We start from the raw sequence: 16088 nt of genomic DNA on the forward strand, positions 1-16088 counted from the left end.
ATATATATTTATATATATGTATGTGTGTATATATATATGGTATAATTAATAGAGCAGACAGTAAACTGTTGTCATTATTAGTACGCAGTTTCGAATGTCGGAGCGATGAGCTACGATACAATCTCGTCGGCTCTCTTTTACTTGTTTCAGTCCTTTGACTGCGGCCATGCTGGAGTACCACCTTTAGTCGAGCATATCGACCCTGGGACTTATTCTTTGTAAGCCTAGTACTTATTCTATCGGTCTCTTTAGTCGAACCGCTAAGTGACGGGGACATAAACACACCAGCAATGCTAGGGAAACAAACACAGACACACACACATATATATATATGGTAATCTTCAAGTTTAGTGGGATAAAAAAAAAAAATTCAAGGGAAATAACTGAACGACTTACCAGTATTATCCGTTTTCTTCTAGCTGTTTATAAATAAATCACACCATAACCCTAACGTCAATCAAATCACGTGTGTGATTTATTTATAAACAGAGATGTACGGAGAATAGTGGTAAGACGTTCAGTTACTTCCCTTGAATATTTTTTTTTATCCCCCTAAACTTGAAGATTATATACATATATATATATATATATACATATATACGACGGGCTTCTTTCGGTTTCCGTCTACCAAATCCACTCAGAAGGCTTTGGTCGGCCCGAGGCTATAGTAGAAGACGTTTGCCCAAGATGCCACGTTAACGTTCTTTTGCTTTTATACATATTATATACATATATGAAAGTACCAAGCATATAAAAGGAAATAGAAAAAAGCTAACCTCTTGGAAGCCCATTGCTAATAGACAGTTAAAAGCTCCGTCAACAGGCAAGATTTTTTCTTGTACAATCTGGTTCCCGATACGAAGGCGACGGTATTTCTTCTCCCCAGGGTTGTCTGTTATATTCTTACAAATCCTAAGTAAAACACGGAATGTATCATCAACCACGCTTTGTGGATTGTCACATATGTCGTTTAAAAAGTCATAATTATATCCATGTGCCATATTAAACTTTGGTAGATATGTATCAGCTATAAAATAAAGCAGAAAAATCAAGAGTTTTGAAGTTATAAATATATAATACACATCAAGATTTTAGAAGCGTCAGTATATGATTACGTTTAACGTTTAGGTTAAACTATGTCAAGGGACGTAATTCTATTTTACTCTTTACAGCCCCGCCCCCTTCGATTTATTTGTCACATTTCACAGGAAGGTAATACATTTCATAGTGGAGGCGCAATGGCCTAGTGTTAGGGCAGCAGACTCGCGGTGATAGGATCGCGGTTTCGATTCCCAGACCAGGCGTTGTGAGTGTTTATTGAGTGAAAACACCTAAAAGCTCCACGAGACATCTAAAAGCAAACTTCGTTTGTTTATTTACGTTTGTCGTAATTTGAATTCAAATATTTTCAAAATTTTATTTTGCTTGTAATTGTGCAAAGTTTATGCGGAAAAAGAAGAGCAACACTCTTAAATTCGTTTTTGGATTTGGTTTGCAAGATTCTTTATGTGAATTCCTCAGACACAACAGAATCTAAAATTCCCTATTTAAGAAGTTCGCTTTTAAGATACGGAATATTATTTTAGAGGGAGAATAAGTTCACCTTACACCGGTTAAAAATGGAAGCCGAAGACGTCCACGTAAAAATATGTTTACAAGAAATCGTGAAACTTGATCTAGAAGTTCAAGCGTTAATACAGGTATAAATATTTGATTTCTTTGACACCGCACAAGGTCCGTTTGTGTCGGAGAGGTGGAAAAATGGCTAGTTTAAAGCCATTTTTCTAAAGGTATTAATGGTAAATGTGAACTTGTGTCGCACCTGCAGAATCCTCATAGCATCAGGCAAAGTGCTATGTTGTGCTTCTACTGGAGTCAACCTTACTTTTCATCCTTCTGAAGTTGATTGAAATGGAACCAATCAAGGGCGATCTGGTATTCCTACAGATGTAGGTAAACTTTGATCCTTTCACCCGTACGATATTCACTAAGAAAAAACAAAAAAAAAACTCGGATACGGAAAAGGCCGATATTTCGTACTGGTATCGAAAGATCGCCATAGCTGCATAACTTTGATATGAGGCACAATTTCAAGAATATTATCAGTTTTGTAATATAAAAAATAATCAGGATAATTGCTTTGTCTTTAGATGTTATAATGAAACTTGGAAAAGGAAGGAAAGTTAAAACTTTGAATTGTTTTGAAAAATTTCTAATTCAATGATTTTTGTTGATAAGTTTTATTTTGCAGGATATCCGAGAATATGAGACTACAAGTTTATCAAAGATTACTGGTGATGGAGACTTTGTAAGTTTTTGGTTTTTATTCTTTCATTTGAGCAGTTTATTTAGCTTTGTATATCTAGACAATATTTGCCAAAATTTATACTGTGAATGTTGTAATAAATATTAATTTGTGTAATAAGTATGCTACAGGTTCACTTTAGCATACAAGAGCTGAAGGTGATTGATGACTTGAAGGTATATGAAATATCTTTTAATACATATATGAAGTAGAGTTTAGTTAACATATTGGAAATAAGTTTAAGAAAGTTATTACTTTTTTATGTTTATGAATTTGTGTTGCAAGATTCCTGATGTGAAGTCTTGTGTTGAAACAGATATTGTTGTATATCAGGCACAGGAGTGGCTGTGTGGTAAGTAGCTTGCTTACCAACCACATGGTTCTGGGTTCAGTCCCACTGCGTGGCACCTTGGGCAAGTGTCTTCTGCTATAGCCTCAGGCCGACCAAAGCCTTGTCAGTGGATTTGGTAGACGGAAACTGAAAGAATCCCGTCGTGTATATGTATATATGTGTGTTTGTGTTTATCACCCCCAACATCACCTGACAACTGATGCTGGTGTGTTTACGTCCCTACAGAAATACATAACCAAAGATAACCTCTGTACTTGGCTTTTGTTGATTTGGAGAAAGCCTTTGACAGATTGCCCTGATCTCTTATCTGGTGGAATTGTAACTGAATGATGAATAAGAATGGCTGGACACATACTAAGACTACCAGAGAAGAGGCTTGCCGAAACAGCCATGGGCTAGATGCTGCTGAAAAGTAAGAAGAAAAGAAGCTGGCCAATGAAGATCTGGCATAGTACCTTCAAAGAAGACCTATGTAGACTGAACATCACCTGGGAAGAAGCATACTGGTTGGCCAGAGACAGAAATAATAGAGGACAAAGTCCACTTGATTACATTGATGGTATCGACAGAGACAACAGCATGAAATTGAGAACAGATTCTTGGTACTGTATGGCAAAATACATCATGGTTGTAGGTACTTGAAGAAATGTGATTAAAAAAAATTGATTTAATAGTCACTCAAAATAGGCTAAAGAATACAGAAGGCAAACAATTAGATTAGGTGTTTGAAAGTTGGACATCATAGATAATATGATTCAGGCTAATAGAACATTAAGTTCCCTTTTTGGGGAAACTAGTTCCACCGTTTGTACAAGCAAGGACAGAAAATCTAAAATTGATGATGATAATGGAAGTAGTGTTCTGATATTATTATTATTATTATAGTAAAATGTTTAAAACCCCTCTTTTAATTACTGTTTTAAATAGAACTCCAAAACTCCTACCTTACTTTCTCTGGAGGAACTAAATTTACTTGCAAATGATAAGCTTACCAAGCTGAGAAGTAAAATCAAAGTAAGTATTCTTATGATAGTACATTTATTAAATGTTTTTCTTATTTTTAGTAAAGAGATACCATTTTTTAATGACATAATTCTGAATTTTACAAAATATATTGGCACAGGCCTGGCTCTGTGGTTAAGAAATTTATTTTGCAACCACATGGCTTAGGTTTCTAATTTAGAATGAAATACTTTGTTAAAGACAATGTATTGCATAGTGTAATAGCTGAAAGAAACAAAAACCTTGCAAAAAAAAAACCATGTGCAATTGACAGTCCTAGTTGGCTGTTGTTGCAAGAGTCTACACACAATCAACAAATCTGCAAGAATACTTGGCAATGAAAGACGAACCCAATCACCATATTCTTTCACATACCAAGACAACAAAAAATGCAGCAGTCATTTTCTTAGCATTTCATTCCAAAACTGTGTTCCCTTTGTAAGCAATCATAAGTCTATTTTACATTATGTATTGTTTAATAATTGGTCTCACTTGGCTTGCCGGGTTTTCTCAAGCACAGCATATTTCCAAAGGTCTCAGTCACTAGTCATTGTTTCGGTGAGGCCTAATGTTCGGAGGTCGTGCTTCACCACCTCATCCCAGGTCTTCCTGGGCCTGCCTCTTCCACAGGTTCCCTCAACCGCTAAGGTGTGGCACTTTTTCATGCAGCTATCCTCATCCATTCTTGCCACATGACCATACCAGCGCAGTTGTCTCTCTTGCACACCACATCTGATGCTTCTTAGGTCTAACTTTTCTCTCAAGGTACTTAAACTCTGCTGAGTGTGCACACTGACATTACACATCCATCGGAGCATAATGGCTACGTTCCTTGCAAGCTTACGCATGTCCTCAGCACTCACAGCCCATGTTTCACTACCATGTAGCATGGCTGTTCGTACACATACGTCATACAGTCTGCTTTTTACTCTGAGCGAGAGGCCCTTTGTCACCAGCAGAGGTAAGAACTCTCTGAACTTTGCACAGGCTATTCTTATTCTAGCAACTACACTTACATTGTAAAAATATATGAATAAATTGACAATATATACATAAATTGAATAAAGAATATTGATGTTTTCACTTCCTGCCTACAGGAGTTAGAACGGCTGGCTCAAGAACAAGAGATCGAAAATAACCAGAGCATGATTATGAAGCAAGTTCAAACTCATCAACAAGCTTTATTAAGGTTTGTTTTACACTCTATTAGTTCTAGTTTCACCTGATTTCTGTCATTGATTTTGCTCAACATACAAAAACTTTTTTGAACAACTTGTTGACATTTTATATAATCCTTTATGCATGATTATCTTTTTAAAATTGCAGTAGTGTTAACTCTTTACGGAAAGCAAAGCTGACAGCACAGATGACTTTAGATCGTCGTTTAAGAGAAGAATTCTTTTCAGTTGAATCTCCCGTAAAACAAAGGTGATTTTCTTTGATGATTTTCACAAAATTTGTGTTTTAAAACTATTTGTTTTAATCTAAAAATAATATGCAGCTCTTTGTTAATCATCACCATCATCATCATTTAACATCCGTGCTAGTATGGGTTGGATGCTTCAGATCCCAAGATAGGAAAATTGTCAAAGTGTAGTACAACGGTTTAGCATTTTTCAAAAGTGTAGTAAGTCCCACATACAACAGTTTGCAAAAATATTTCTGACTGAAAATATCCTATATATATATCCCGGCAAGCCAAGTGAGACCTAAATCCAAGGCCTCTGCCAGCGGTGTAGCCAGCCCACTTATGCGTACCTTCCTTCATTGGACACTAAACTGCACTTGCGAAGACCTGTTGAGGCAAGTGAAACCGAAATCGAACTAAATTCGATGACTGGCACCCATGCCAACGTCATCTCCTTCATTGGACACTAAACTCTGCTTGCGAAGAACTGTTGGGGTAAGCAGAAGTGAAATCGTGATGGCACCTGTGCCCAGCGTTGCCTTCCTGGCACTTGTGCCGGTGGCATGTGTAAAGACATTCAAGTGAGATCGTTGCCAGTGCTGCTGGACTGGCTCCTGTGCAGGTGGCACGTAAAATACACTATTTTGAGTGTGGCCGTTGCCAGTAGATCCTATAGTAGATCTAATGGAAACACACCCCGACAGTGGATGACACCAGGTAACCCAAACTGTGCCAGTGATCTACTCAATACTTCAACACAATAATCAACATGTACCCATTAATCCTAAAATATTAAATACACACACACACACACACACATGATGTTGACTTCAAAGGTGAGATTTGGAAAGCAGAGTTTGAATTTATATTTTGCATTCACAGGAAAGTAAGCAACCACCAAGCATTATCTAGAACAGCAAATAGTATAACTGATAATTTACTTAGTCTTAACCGCATGATGGCCACTCAAGTGAAACAAAGTGAACACACTATCAACACTTTAGGTAAGAAACCTTCCATCTTTTTAAAACACATTTCACCATTTGAACATTGTTCAATCTTGAATGCTTCTAGTAATAGCAACAATGATACTTTCAAATGCAAATGCAATATTTCTTCAAATGTTAAATATTTCTTTTTATTCAAACTATATTTTTATTTAATTCATTCATTTTTGAGGATGAGTATTCTGTATTTATATTATATAGCTTCTTCTTCCAAGACAGTGGATGAAACTCATGAAGAATTTAAAGGAATGTCCGGCCATATTCACACTTCAAAGAAACTTCTCTCCAAATACAACAGAAGGGAATTTACTGATCGACTTCTAATAATCCTTGCATTAGTGTTTTTCTTTGCTACTGTGCTATACATTGTAAAGAAAAGGTTGTGGTCCAAATAAAAAGTTTTCTAGTTTCTTATCTATTTTTGAGTTTATTAGTTATGTCCTTAGAAGTGTTTTGTACATGTTGATTGAATTTATTAACAGGCTGGCTAAAATGGCTATTTTGAAGTAAATCTACAGAGTCTATACACAGGAAAATTCTTATTTCAGGATAGCTATAACAAATGTTCTGGTTCTGGTCTACAAAACCCTTAACAGCAATAGTAAGAATTGTCTTTTGGGTCAGGAGATATTGTTGCTCTGATCAGTTGCTAGAAAACTCAGCTAAGACTCACATTAGAATATTGTTCACATATATGAGATAATGTTGCTGCTAAACATACAGACATCGCTGACTACATCCAGAAGAAGGACATTCATCTAATTGGCAAAGACTTGCTCATCAACACACTACAACCACTAGCTTACTGATGTGCTCTTTCTTTTCTTTTTTTTTTTTCTTTTTTTGTCACTGGTACAATAGCTTCTGTTTCTTTGAATTGACCAGCTACATGCTTCCAGGTCTACTTGTCTCTTTCACCTCTTATCAGTTGTACTGTTTCTCATCTTCCAGATTCTGTATGAAAAAATTTGCCTATTGCTTCCATCCTAAAATGAAACCTTCTAAAAATACTTCCCACTCCTATATTGAACTCCAATTGTTTTAGTTGAACATCAATATAACCAGCCAGTAAGTCTACAAAGGTCATGGCCTCTACTCCTATGGCTAACTCATACCTTGTATGTCATTTGCAAGAACCCACCTGCATACTTGGATTTACTATAATAATTATTACGAAAAAAAGTATGATAAAAGTGTTTAATTTCTTGATATTCAGAATTAAAACCATTCACAACTCAGCTGTGGAAGCAAAAGGAAAAAATAATTAAATAAATGAATGAATGGTGAATACCCCTTCTCTCTCTCTTACCCTCTACCCATCTGTCTATCTGTCTGTCTGTCTACCTATATTTCTATCTATCCATCTCCATTGTCTTGGAACCTGACCAAAAAGAACAAAAACAATGTTCTCTTCTAAACAAAACCCCACAAAAAACATCTGTTTTATATAAATGAACAAGCTGTTTGTACATTCACAAAATTGCATTTGACAAGTTCCAGAGAGGAACTAAAAGCAAAGCACTAATAATAAGGAAGAAATAAAAGGATATTTTACCAAAATTCTGACGACTTTTTTTCTCAATATTCAATTCTGTACATCACACCTAACACTCTATACATATATATGTGTATACATGTATATATATATATATATATATATATGTATGTATATGTGTATATATATATATATATATATATATTAAATTCAAATTACGATGAACGTAAATAAACAAATGAAGTTTGCTTTTAGAAGCGTTTAGATGTCTTAGAAAGTTAAAGAAGTGATTTTTAAATTCTCAGACGCAGGATAATGCTAATAATATAGCCTGAACAGGATAAACTATGCATAAAGTATACCCTAGAGCAACCCCCGACCTCTTGGCTCTTCTTTTGAAGGAACAGTTTATTGATGCGAATCTCAAGGTGCAGGTGAAGCAGATACAGCCAAGTACTGTGCAAGAGGCACTGGCTAAGGCTCTGGAATTTGAGTTGTTTGTCGGGTCTAGCACTGGAAATTTCAGGGTGAATTATAGTTCTGGATTCCAAGCAAAGAGAGAGAAAATCCCTGAAGCTGGAAGGCTTGACAATAGTTGTGGGCCTTCTGAGAAGGATGAAGAAGTAATTGGTGTGTGTTGGTGGCACTGTGGGAGATCTGGACACAAGTGGCAAGATTGCTACAGCTTGAAATGAAATAAAAAGCAGAACAGTAGTGCAGAGCCTACTTTTAAGGGTGAGTGCTGGATATGTGGTAAAAAGGGACATATGAGCTACAACTGCCCAGCAAGAATGAAGGAAAAGGTAACAGAAAATAAGGAAAGGGGCTAGTATTAAGGGGCAAACATTCCAAACAGGCCCCACCTTCGAGATGATGTACTGAGTCTGTGATTGACAGTGTAAGAATTAATGGCCAGACGTGTTCCCTAGTGATTGATTCGGCCTCGGGACAGACTTTTGTGAGACCCAATGTGTTGCAGCATCTAGACCTGCCAGTTCATCACAGCAGTTGTTTGGTGTTACCAGGCAGTTTACTGAGCTGAGAGGGCCGGTTAATATGCGGATCGATGTTGCCAGACAAGAAGTTGTGCTTCTTGTCTATGTGGTGAAGATGCAAGATCAATGTATCTTGGGTTTTGACTACTTGGCATCAATGGCTTGTCAGTTGGATTTGTGTTCCTTGAAGCTTTCGGTGCAAGGAAATCCAGTCCCTGCCAAGGTTGTAAAGCGGACCACTCCTGGTGGCGAGGTGAGAGCGTTATGGATGACAACAATACCACTGAGATCGGAAAAACTGATCCAGTGTTGTGTGAGCAGCTTATTTGGGGGCTGCCTGGGGCTGGTGGAGCCTGACAGATGATGCAAGATGAAAGCTGGGCTGATGGTTGGACGAACCGTGGTGGAGGCATGAGCTGATGAAGTGCTGGTTGTGGCAGCTAATTTTTTGAGAGTGGTACAAAAGATTTGTATGGGACAGATCGTGGGACTGTGCCAGGCAAGTGCTGTATGTTCCAGAAGGAAGTAAGATACCTGAGACATGTTGTGGGTGAAGACGGTGTCTGTACTGACCCAGAGAAGGTGGCAGCAGTGAGGGATTGGTTCGTTCCTACTAGTGTAAAGGAGTTGAGGAGTTTCCTAGGACTATGTACCTATTACAGGCACTTTGTAAAGGACTTTGCGACAGTGGCTGCACCGTTGCACAAGCTGCTGGGAAAAGCCAAAAGTTTGAATGAACTGCCATGACACGGGGCGTTTTTGACGAACTCAAGCAGGTGCTAATAAGTCTCCTGTGTTACCGTGGAATTGTACCCGGGGTACTATAAAAAGGTTTAATAATATTAAGGATAAAAATAGATGTAAATTCCTTCAAACTGATATAGAGAATTATTATTCATCTATAAATGAAGTGGTTTTAAGTAAGGCCCTATCATACGCCATGAGAAAGGTAAATATGTCATTTGAAGAAGTCAAAGTGGTGTTGGCCATGAGAAAGTCTATTATAAAATATAAAGATAAACTATGGGCAAGAAAAGACACAAGAGATTCAGCCAAGAAGCACCTACATAGTTGCTCACTCTTTTAGAAATGTCAACTAAATCTCTTTCAAATTACATCTTACCATCTTGACAGTAAGAAGGGCACAGTACTTAATGCAATCTAGGATACTCTACGGGTTTAAAAATATCAAATGGATAGTCACAACTGGAACACTGTTGATCATGGATCTACTTAAGTTGAACTAAGGCTAAACAGCAACTTTTGTTTTTCAATGTATTGCAACTGGCTTTAAAAAAAACAGCTGATAGGATTACTCAAACAGATTAAAAGACTGACATATTTACTGTTATCTTACGAAGACATCAATAAACTGTGACTTATATAGTTAGGGATTAAATCATTACAAAATGTTGCTCTGTAGACACTTCATAGAATATATGTTAATCTCATAACATTTCAGTTTTTGGCCACATGCCATTACTCTTTACTCGTTATATCATATATTGTATGTATTGAATGAGATTACTTTGATCATCACACCATATGACACAATAATCTTCTTAATTAGACTTTTCATTTCCTCTATACACTGACAAGTCACTGGAAGAAGAAATAACATTTTGCAACTGATTCACTTATAATGGATATTAATGTAAATCCTCAAAGGTTAGCAAACTATTTCATTTTTAACAAATATATGTTTCATTTAAATAGAAGTGTCTACAAAAATATAATTTTTTCTGTGTATGTTTATATGTATTTATTATTGTTTTCGTGAATGCATGAGGATATATCCTGTTTGTATTTATGTGAGCATATGTTTACACTGACATCAAATTTTTAAAATTCCTGCTGCTCTGTCTTTATATGATAATAGGGTATATTAAACACTTGAGTATTTGTGACATTCCTTTTACTGCACAGTAGAAAATAGACAGATCATGGGTGTGAATGATTTTCTTTGGAAATTAGTTCTGACTTCAATTAAAAGCATTTCTAGTGACTAAATTCTGTTGCTACATCACCAACATCTTTAGAATAACAAGCAAGGAAGATGACAGTAACAAGTGATAAGACTGATGTGTGATTGGAGGTTGAATAATAGAGATACTCAGTATTCTGAGACAGGTATAGACATTTAAGGGCCGGGCCAAGAGGATAGAGTGATGACAGAAGGCAATGTATCCCAAGAGATAGAATGATGACAGAGACCCAGGATGTATTCATTAAAAGAACATGAGTATAATGGAAGATAGGGTAAAATAGGGTGGTTGGTGGCAGTGTATGAGGGGGAGGTGGATGTAGAATGTTCTGCGTACAATTAGTCTCATGTAAACTCCTCTACATAGGCTTCAAGATGGGCCAGAGTGTGTTGAGGGTAGAGGTGACAGGAAAATTACTATTAGGGAGATTAAGAGGTATAAAAATGCGGAGGTGGCAACAATAATAGGCTTAGCAAACACACACACACACACACACAACACGCACATGCATGTAAATACATATGTAACTATATTCTTTTTCCAACTGAGGTAGCCATGCATCTCCTCTACAACAAGACATATGTTTTTGTGCCTCTTTTTTACTCTAACCTCTCGTCACCTGGTACAAAGCCACCTCTCACTCCCAACTCAGCTGAGGCGGGAGTCATGTGTTTCAAGTTATTTGGTGATCTCCCTGGTGCTGGTGCCATGTAAAATGCATGTGGTACACTCTGTAAAATGATTGACATTAGGAAGGACAACCAGCCGTAGAAACTATGTCAAAGCAGACAGTGAACAGAGCAAGAATGTGATAATAAAAACAGATTGGGTGGTAAATGGAAAAGAGGGAATGAGAAGGGTCAATAATGAGTGGCACTGAAAAGAAGTGATGAGTGGAAGTATAAGAGTAATGCTAGAGTGTATGGGGTACATACATATACCTGATAATGGATGAGCAAGGTGTGATGAGAGAGGTTGAGTATTGGAGAAATGAGAGGATTGCAGAAATCCAGTGACACTGGAAGCATGTTGTAATGAGGTGCAGAGCTCATTAGTTGTACCAGTAACATAATACAGTGAGAGAGGAGAGATGAGTGGCATAGAGATAAGTGTTCAAGAGATGGATAATAGAATATCTAGTTTCATCAAAATTGTAAATATTGAATTATTTTCCCAAATATTTTTTGTTGGTTTAATGTTGAATTACTCACAAAATATTACATCAGTCAATTTTATAGTGAATATGTTATTTTATTTTGACAGATTCATTAATTATGGATGGTGGGCAACCCGATCCCGAAGAGAAAAGCGTACAATTCAGGCTGTCATTTTTACTTGTATAGTTCTGGTTGCCCTTATATTTTCATTGACTGTTTCATATGAAGAATTAGATACAAGTAAGTTATGTTTCTGTTTTGCATTAAAAATGTGAATAAGTTTCAATTGACATGGAATTATTTTTGAGTTAGTCTTTTTATTGAGTAGGGCATTAAATTTGATTTCACACTTTTGTTGTTAGTTTCAGAAGATAATAGTCATTATGAAAGTTTGAACTGTTATGAAACATGTAAACAAGATGGCAACTGCATTAAATGTAATCATGAAGGAAATGTATCAAAATGTTTTGTATGAGGTGTGGAAAAAAAGAAACAGGAGATAAAACAGGAAGAAGAAACTGTGTAATATAATATTATGAATGAGCAGAATTCAAAAGACTGAAAAAATTGGCATCAAGTATAAATCACACTAGAAAATTCTTGGTCCTAATTTACTTGGAAATACAGAGTAACTGTTGAAGTGTCATAAATCAACTTTACAATAATTCCACACATGCCAACTTAATTTAATTCGTCCTTAGTCGAAAGACACCTGTTGTTTATGTCCTGTTATTTGCATTTGTATTTGTGTAACATTTCTCCGTTTTTTCCATCCTTGTTTTCGTATACATTTGCATTTTTCTTCCAAAGAATCTAGCGCTCTTAGCTTAGTTTTTCTTGGGGATGGCCAGATTGGAGCAATCTCGAGTATAACCAGCCAAAATTGCAAAGATAATCTGGAACTCAACTGAGGAAAGAAAACTCCGAATGACCCATCCTTGTTTTTTTCTTGTCCCTTTTTTGCATCCTATGTCTGGATGTTTTGTTGTCCCTTTTTTATTTCATCTAACTGTCTGGATGTTTTGCATTCTTGTCCCATTTTTTGTATTCCTTTTTATATATATGTATGTATATATATACATATGAAAAATATTTGTAAGGTGAGCTACTGCATTTATTTCTTCAGAAAGATGACAAGCAATTGTTTGATAGTAAGCATTTCATAGAAGTGGAATATGATAGCTACCTGATTAAACTTATGCCTTTTTTTTTTTTTTGTTACTTCACAGAGAAAAAGAATAATTTTGAAGATCCAGATTCCTTTTCTGCTAAGTCCAGAAATTTGATAATGAATGCTTATTTTGAAAATCAATGGAAATCTAAATTCCCTTCAGGGAATGAAATTGATGTTCCAATAATGAGGACCACAACAGAAAAACTGTTAACTGTACAGAAAATTCCTCCATTTGAAGAAGGGAGTCAGGGAAATACAATACATAAAAACAGATTTCCTCAACAGAAGCCTAATGAGAGACCTACATCTAAAACATTATCTGATTCTACTCCAAATATTTCTTTAAGGCCAACACAATCTAAGCAATTACTCTTTACTTTAACTACACAGTATTTGCAGAATACATCCATTTCTCATTCCATGAAACGGCCACTATTTTCTTCTATGATTACTGATACAACAACTATTCACACAACTACCACTACTACTTCAGTAACTATTCCTACTACTACTACCACCACTACTATAACTATTCCTTCACCTCCTACCACTGCTGCTACTACTACTACTATTACTACTCCAGTTACTACTACCACTGCTTCTACTTCTACTTTTTTACCTACTCTCATGGTTTCTCCTCCCAAATCAATAATTACTACATCTTCTCTATCCCTTGTGACTTCTATATTTAAGCTTACTCCAGTTCATCAATCAAAACCTATCTTCTCAACTGGCTCACCTGAACAGTTACCTGTTAATCCAATTCTTACTCCAGTTTCCAACAGTTCTGCAACCATAACTACACCATCTGTTTCTGGTGACACTGAAAGAAACAGAAACAATTCTTACCAAAACAGAATTGGCATGGATCATATTTCGTCTCAAAGTATAAACCTAACAGCAATTTTAAATACATCCCAAATCTCTGGTAAAAAATTAAATGAAAGTTTTGATTTCATAGAGGGAAATTCAACATTCCCTTCTGTTCCAAAGTCAGTTTTTGCAACTGAATCTAATCATAATTATTCAAATTTCTTTCTTGATGTGGAATCTTCAACTTCAAACATTGCTAAATCTACTCTTGCTGATTTGAATAACACAGCGGATCAACAACAAAATAATTCTTTGAATTTCACGAATTCCTATTTAAATACTTCTGAAACAACTAATAATGTTAAATACCTCACAAACCCCACTGAAATGACATCAACATCACTAACCCAAACCACAAATGCTCCATTGAATAATGAATGTGTGGAAGATGAGTGTCTGATAGTTGGTAAGTTATACGTATTTTCTAAAGAAATTGTTGAAATTAACAGACATCAAAATTAAACTTTTTCTATTATTAAGGCTGTTAGCAGTCATCATTTTAATTAACCATCTTTTCGTTAACTTAATGTTTTAATATTTTTAAAATCTTATATAACAGCGTAATGATTATGGAATTTTATGCCAGTAAATGATTTAATTTAGTTATTAGCAATATTATGAAATATAAGTACTTGATTAAATTTTTAGTCATTTCTTTTTTTTTATTCAAAGCTAAATCTTTCAAACTATCAATTGATGAAAATACTGCCCCTTGTGATGACTTTTATCAATATGTTTGTGGAAACTGGGAACAAACAACCATTTCTCCTCCTATCCCTCTTGGAATTTCTGGTGTAGTTCTCACAGATCGGATTAAAAATGATATCAAAGGTACCTATGGTTTTCTATTTCATTTACAAATTTTACGAATTTTACAGGTAAGTTCACAGACTTGTACTGGAAAAAAATGCTTAAGAGAAGAATTTTGAATCAATTAAGAACATACAGCAATGATGACAATACCAGGTATTAAATAAGCAAGAAATTCTGCACTATGTGCCCAATTGAAAATATGACTACATTCCATGCTGGCATGAGTTAGACAGGTAATTCTTGCTCTTCTAGGTTATTCAGGGAACAGAATTTTGCTCATAAGTTTATTTTTGGTTTGGTTTCTACAGCTGGATGCCCTTTCAAATACCACCCATTTTACAGTGTATACTAGGAGCATTGTTTTTATGGCACCAGCATTAGACAGGTTGCCACAACTTAACAAGACTACAGGGTCTTCTGAACCAAACACTGGGTACCTATTATCATAACATCAGCACTAGAGAGGATGGGGAGCTAGAGAATGATGGACTGTGATACCAAATGGCCATGGAGTTTGAGTGCTAGAAGTATTTATGATAAAGTTAAGAGTAATAAAGACAGTGGTATTGCTGATGGACAGATGAGTGATAGAAGGTTGTGCAATTAGCAGGGCCAACAGCAGAAAGGCAAATGATAGAATGATAGGTGTGCTAGAGGGATGAGAAGCTATTAAGGAGGCCAAAAATGTAGTTGTAACAGAATGATATAATAATAATAATAATAATAATAATAATAATAATAATAATAATAATAATAACCCTAATAAACTAGCTAACATATGGAGTTATATTCTCAAAACAAAAAATAAAAAAAATATCAGATATAGAAATAGAACTCTTAAAAGGAAAAATACACCAGGAAAGTGTAGATAGTAAACACACGGCAATGCCAAATAATATCATAAGCACTGGGACTGTAAAACACGAAGACAGATGCAACATGTCAAACAAAAACGAAATAAACATTGGAATGAATAATGATGAGCAAAATGCACCAAACCAGAACACCACCGACAAAAATATAAGCGGGAGGGAATACGAAACAAATCTAAAGCCTGGAAACAGCAAAGGTGGAACTAATGATTATTATTATCTGCTAACTAGACTTAGGATAAGTTTTGATATTTAATTATTATTATTTTATGTTTGACTTTTGTTTTGCATTTGTACAAGTTGGATCCAAGTCTCATCCAGAGACCTCAAGAGACAAGTTAGAAGTTCATGTAGGTGTTATGCCTAGGGTACCATATATTTGGATTTGTACAGTTTTGTTCTAGTGAATGTTTAAGAAACCATAAGAAAATTATGTGTTTGTTTTAAAATTTGAGATCACATAGACAGTATTTTACGTAGGATATGGGCAGTTCCCATGAGCACTATCTTTTGAACTTCAGCCATTTTGGGGTTTCCTGGTATCTGAGCTAGGTAGTAATCAGCCCGTTTCGCTGTCATTCCCAGGGCACCTATGACAATAAGTATTGTTTTCGTCTTCAGATTCCACATTTTGCTAATTTCTATTTCAA

At 35.7% G+C, this 16088-nt stretch overlaps 3 protein-coding genes across 4 annotated transcripts in view; 2 read left to right on the top strand and 1 right to left on the bottom strand.

Annotated features, from left to right (window-relative positions):
- Positions 1 to 1152, bottom strand: part of LOC106870946 (peptide-N(4)-(N-acetyl-beta-glucosaminyl)asparagine amidase) — a 9306-nt gene extending 8154 nt beyond the window's left edge. The window contains exon 1 of one of the 2 annotated variants that reach the window (XM_014917188.2): positions 777 to 1152. In XM_014917188.2, the coding sequence (XP_014772674.1) occupies positions 777 to 1001 (225 nt within the window). In that variant the 5' untranslated portion in view covers positions 1002 to 1152. Of the gene's footprint in view, positions 1 to 396; positions 459 to 776 lie in introns of those variants that run through there. The other variant, XM_052972162.1, reaches the window with a different exon arrangement.
- Positions 1153 to 1221: 69 nt separating this feature from the next.
- LOC106870947 (vesicle transport protein SEC20) lies at positions 1222 to 6492 on the top strand. The gene is made up of 7 exons (XM_014917189.2): positions 1222 to 1700; positions 2252 to 2308; positions 3585 to 3671; positions 4757 to 4848; positions 4986 to 5087; positions 5950 to 6071; positions 6276 to 6492. The coding sequence occupies exons 1-7, from the start codon at positions 1620 to 1622 to the stop codon at positions 6467 to 6469; spliced, it is 735 nt and encodes a 244-aa protein (XP_014772675.1). The 5' UTR covers positions 1222 to 1619; the 3' UTR covers positions 6470 to 6492.
- Positions 6493 to 10085: 3593 nt separating this feature from the next.
- The window catches only part of LOC106870934 (membrane metallo-endopeptidase-like 1), a 29377-nt gene continuing 23374 nt past the window's right edge, over positions 10086 to 16088 (top strand). The window contains exons 1-4 of the mRNA XM_014917174.2: positions 10086 to 10232; positions 11813 to 11946; positions 12936 to 14159; positions 14426 to 14584. Coding sequence (XP_014772660.1) covers positions 10207 to 10232; positions 11813 to 11946; positions 12936 to 14159; positions 14426 to 14584 — 1543 coding nt within the window. The 5' untranslated portion in view covers positions 10086 to 10206. The remainder of the gene's footprint in view (positions 10233 to 11812; positions 11947 to 12935; positions 14160 to 14425; positions 14585 to 16088) is intronic.

Source organism: Octopus bimaculoides, chromosome 12, assembly GCF_001194135.2.
Source record: "Octopus bimaculoides isolate UCB-OBI-ISO-001 chromosome 12, ASM119413v2, whole genome shotgun sequence".
NCBI lineage: Eukaryota > Metazoa > Mollusca > Cephalopoda > Octopoda > Octopodidae > Octopus > Octopus bimaculoides.

What these genes read in the sequence shown, in the direction of transcription:
- LOC106870947 (XM_014917189.2), top strand. Translation starts at nt 1,620, where the DNA reads ATGGAAGCCGAAGACGTCCACGTAAAAATATGTTTACAAGAAATCGTG. An exon ending in AGCTGAGAAGTAAAATCAAA is followed by an intron (nt 3,672 to 4,756) that starts GTAAGTATTCTT and finishes TCCTGCCTACAG; the next exon opens with GAGTTAGAACGGCTGGCTCA. An exon ending in ACACACTATCAACACTTTAG is followed by an intron (nt 6,072 to 6,275) that starts GTAAGAAACCTT and finishes TATATTATATAG; the next exon opens with CTTCTTCTTCCAAGACAGTG.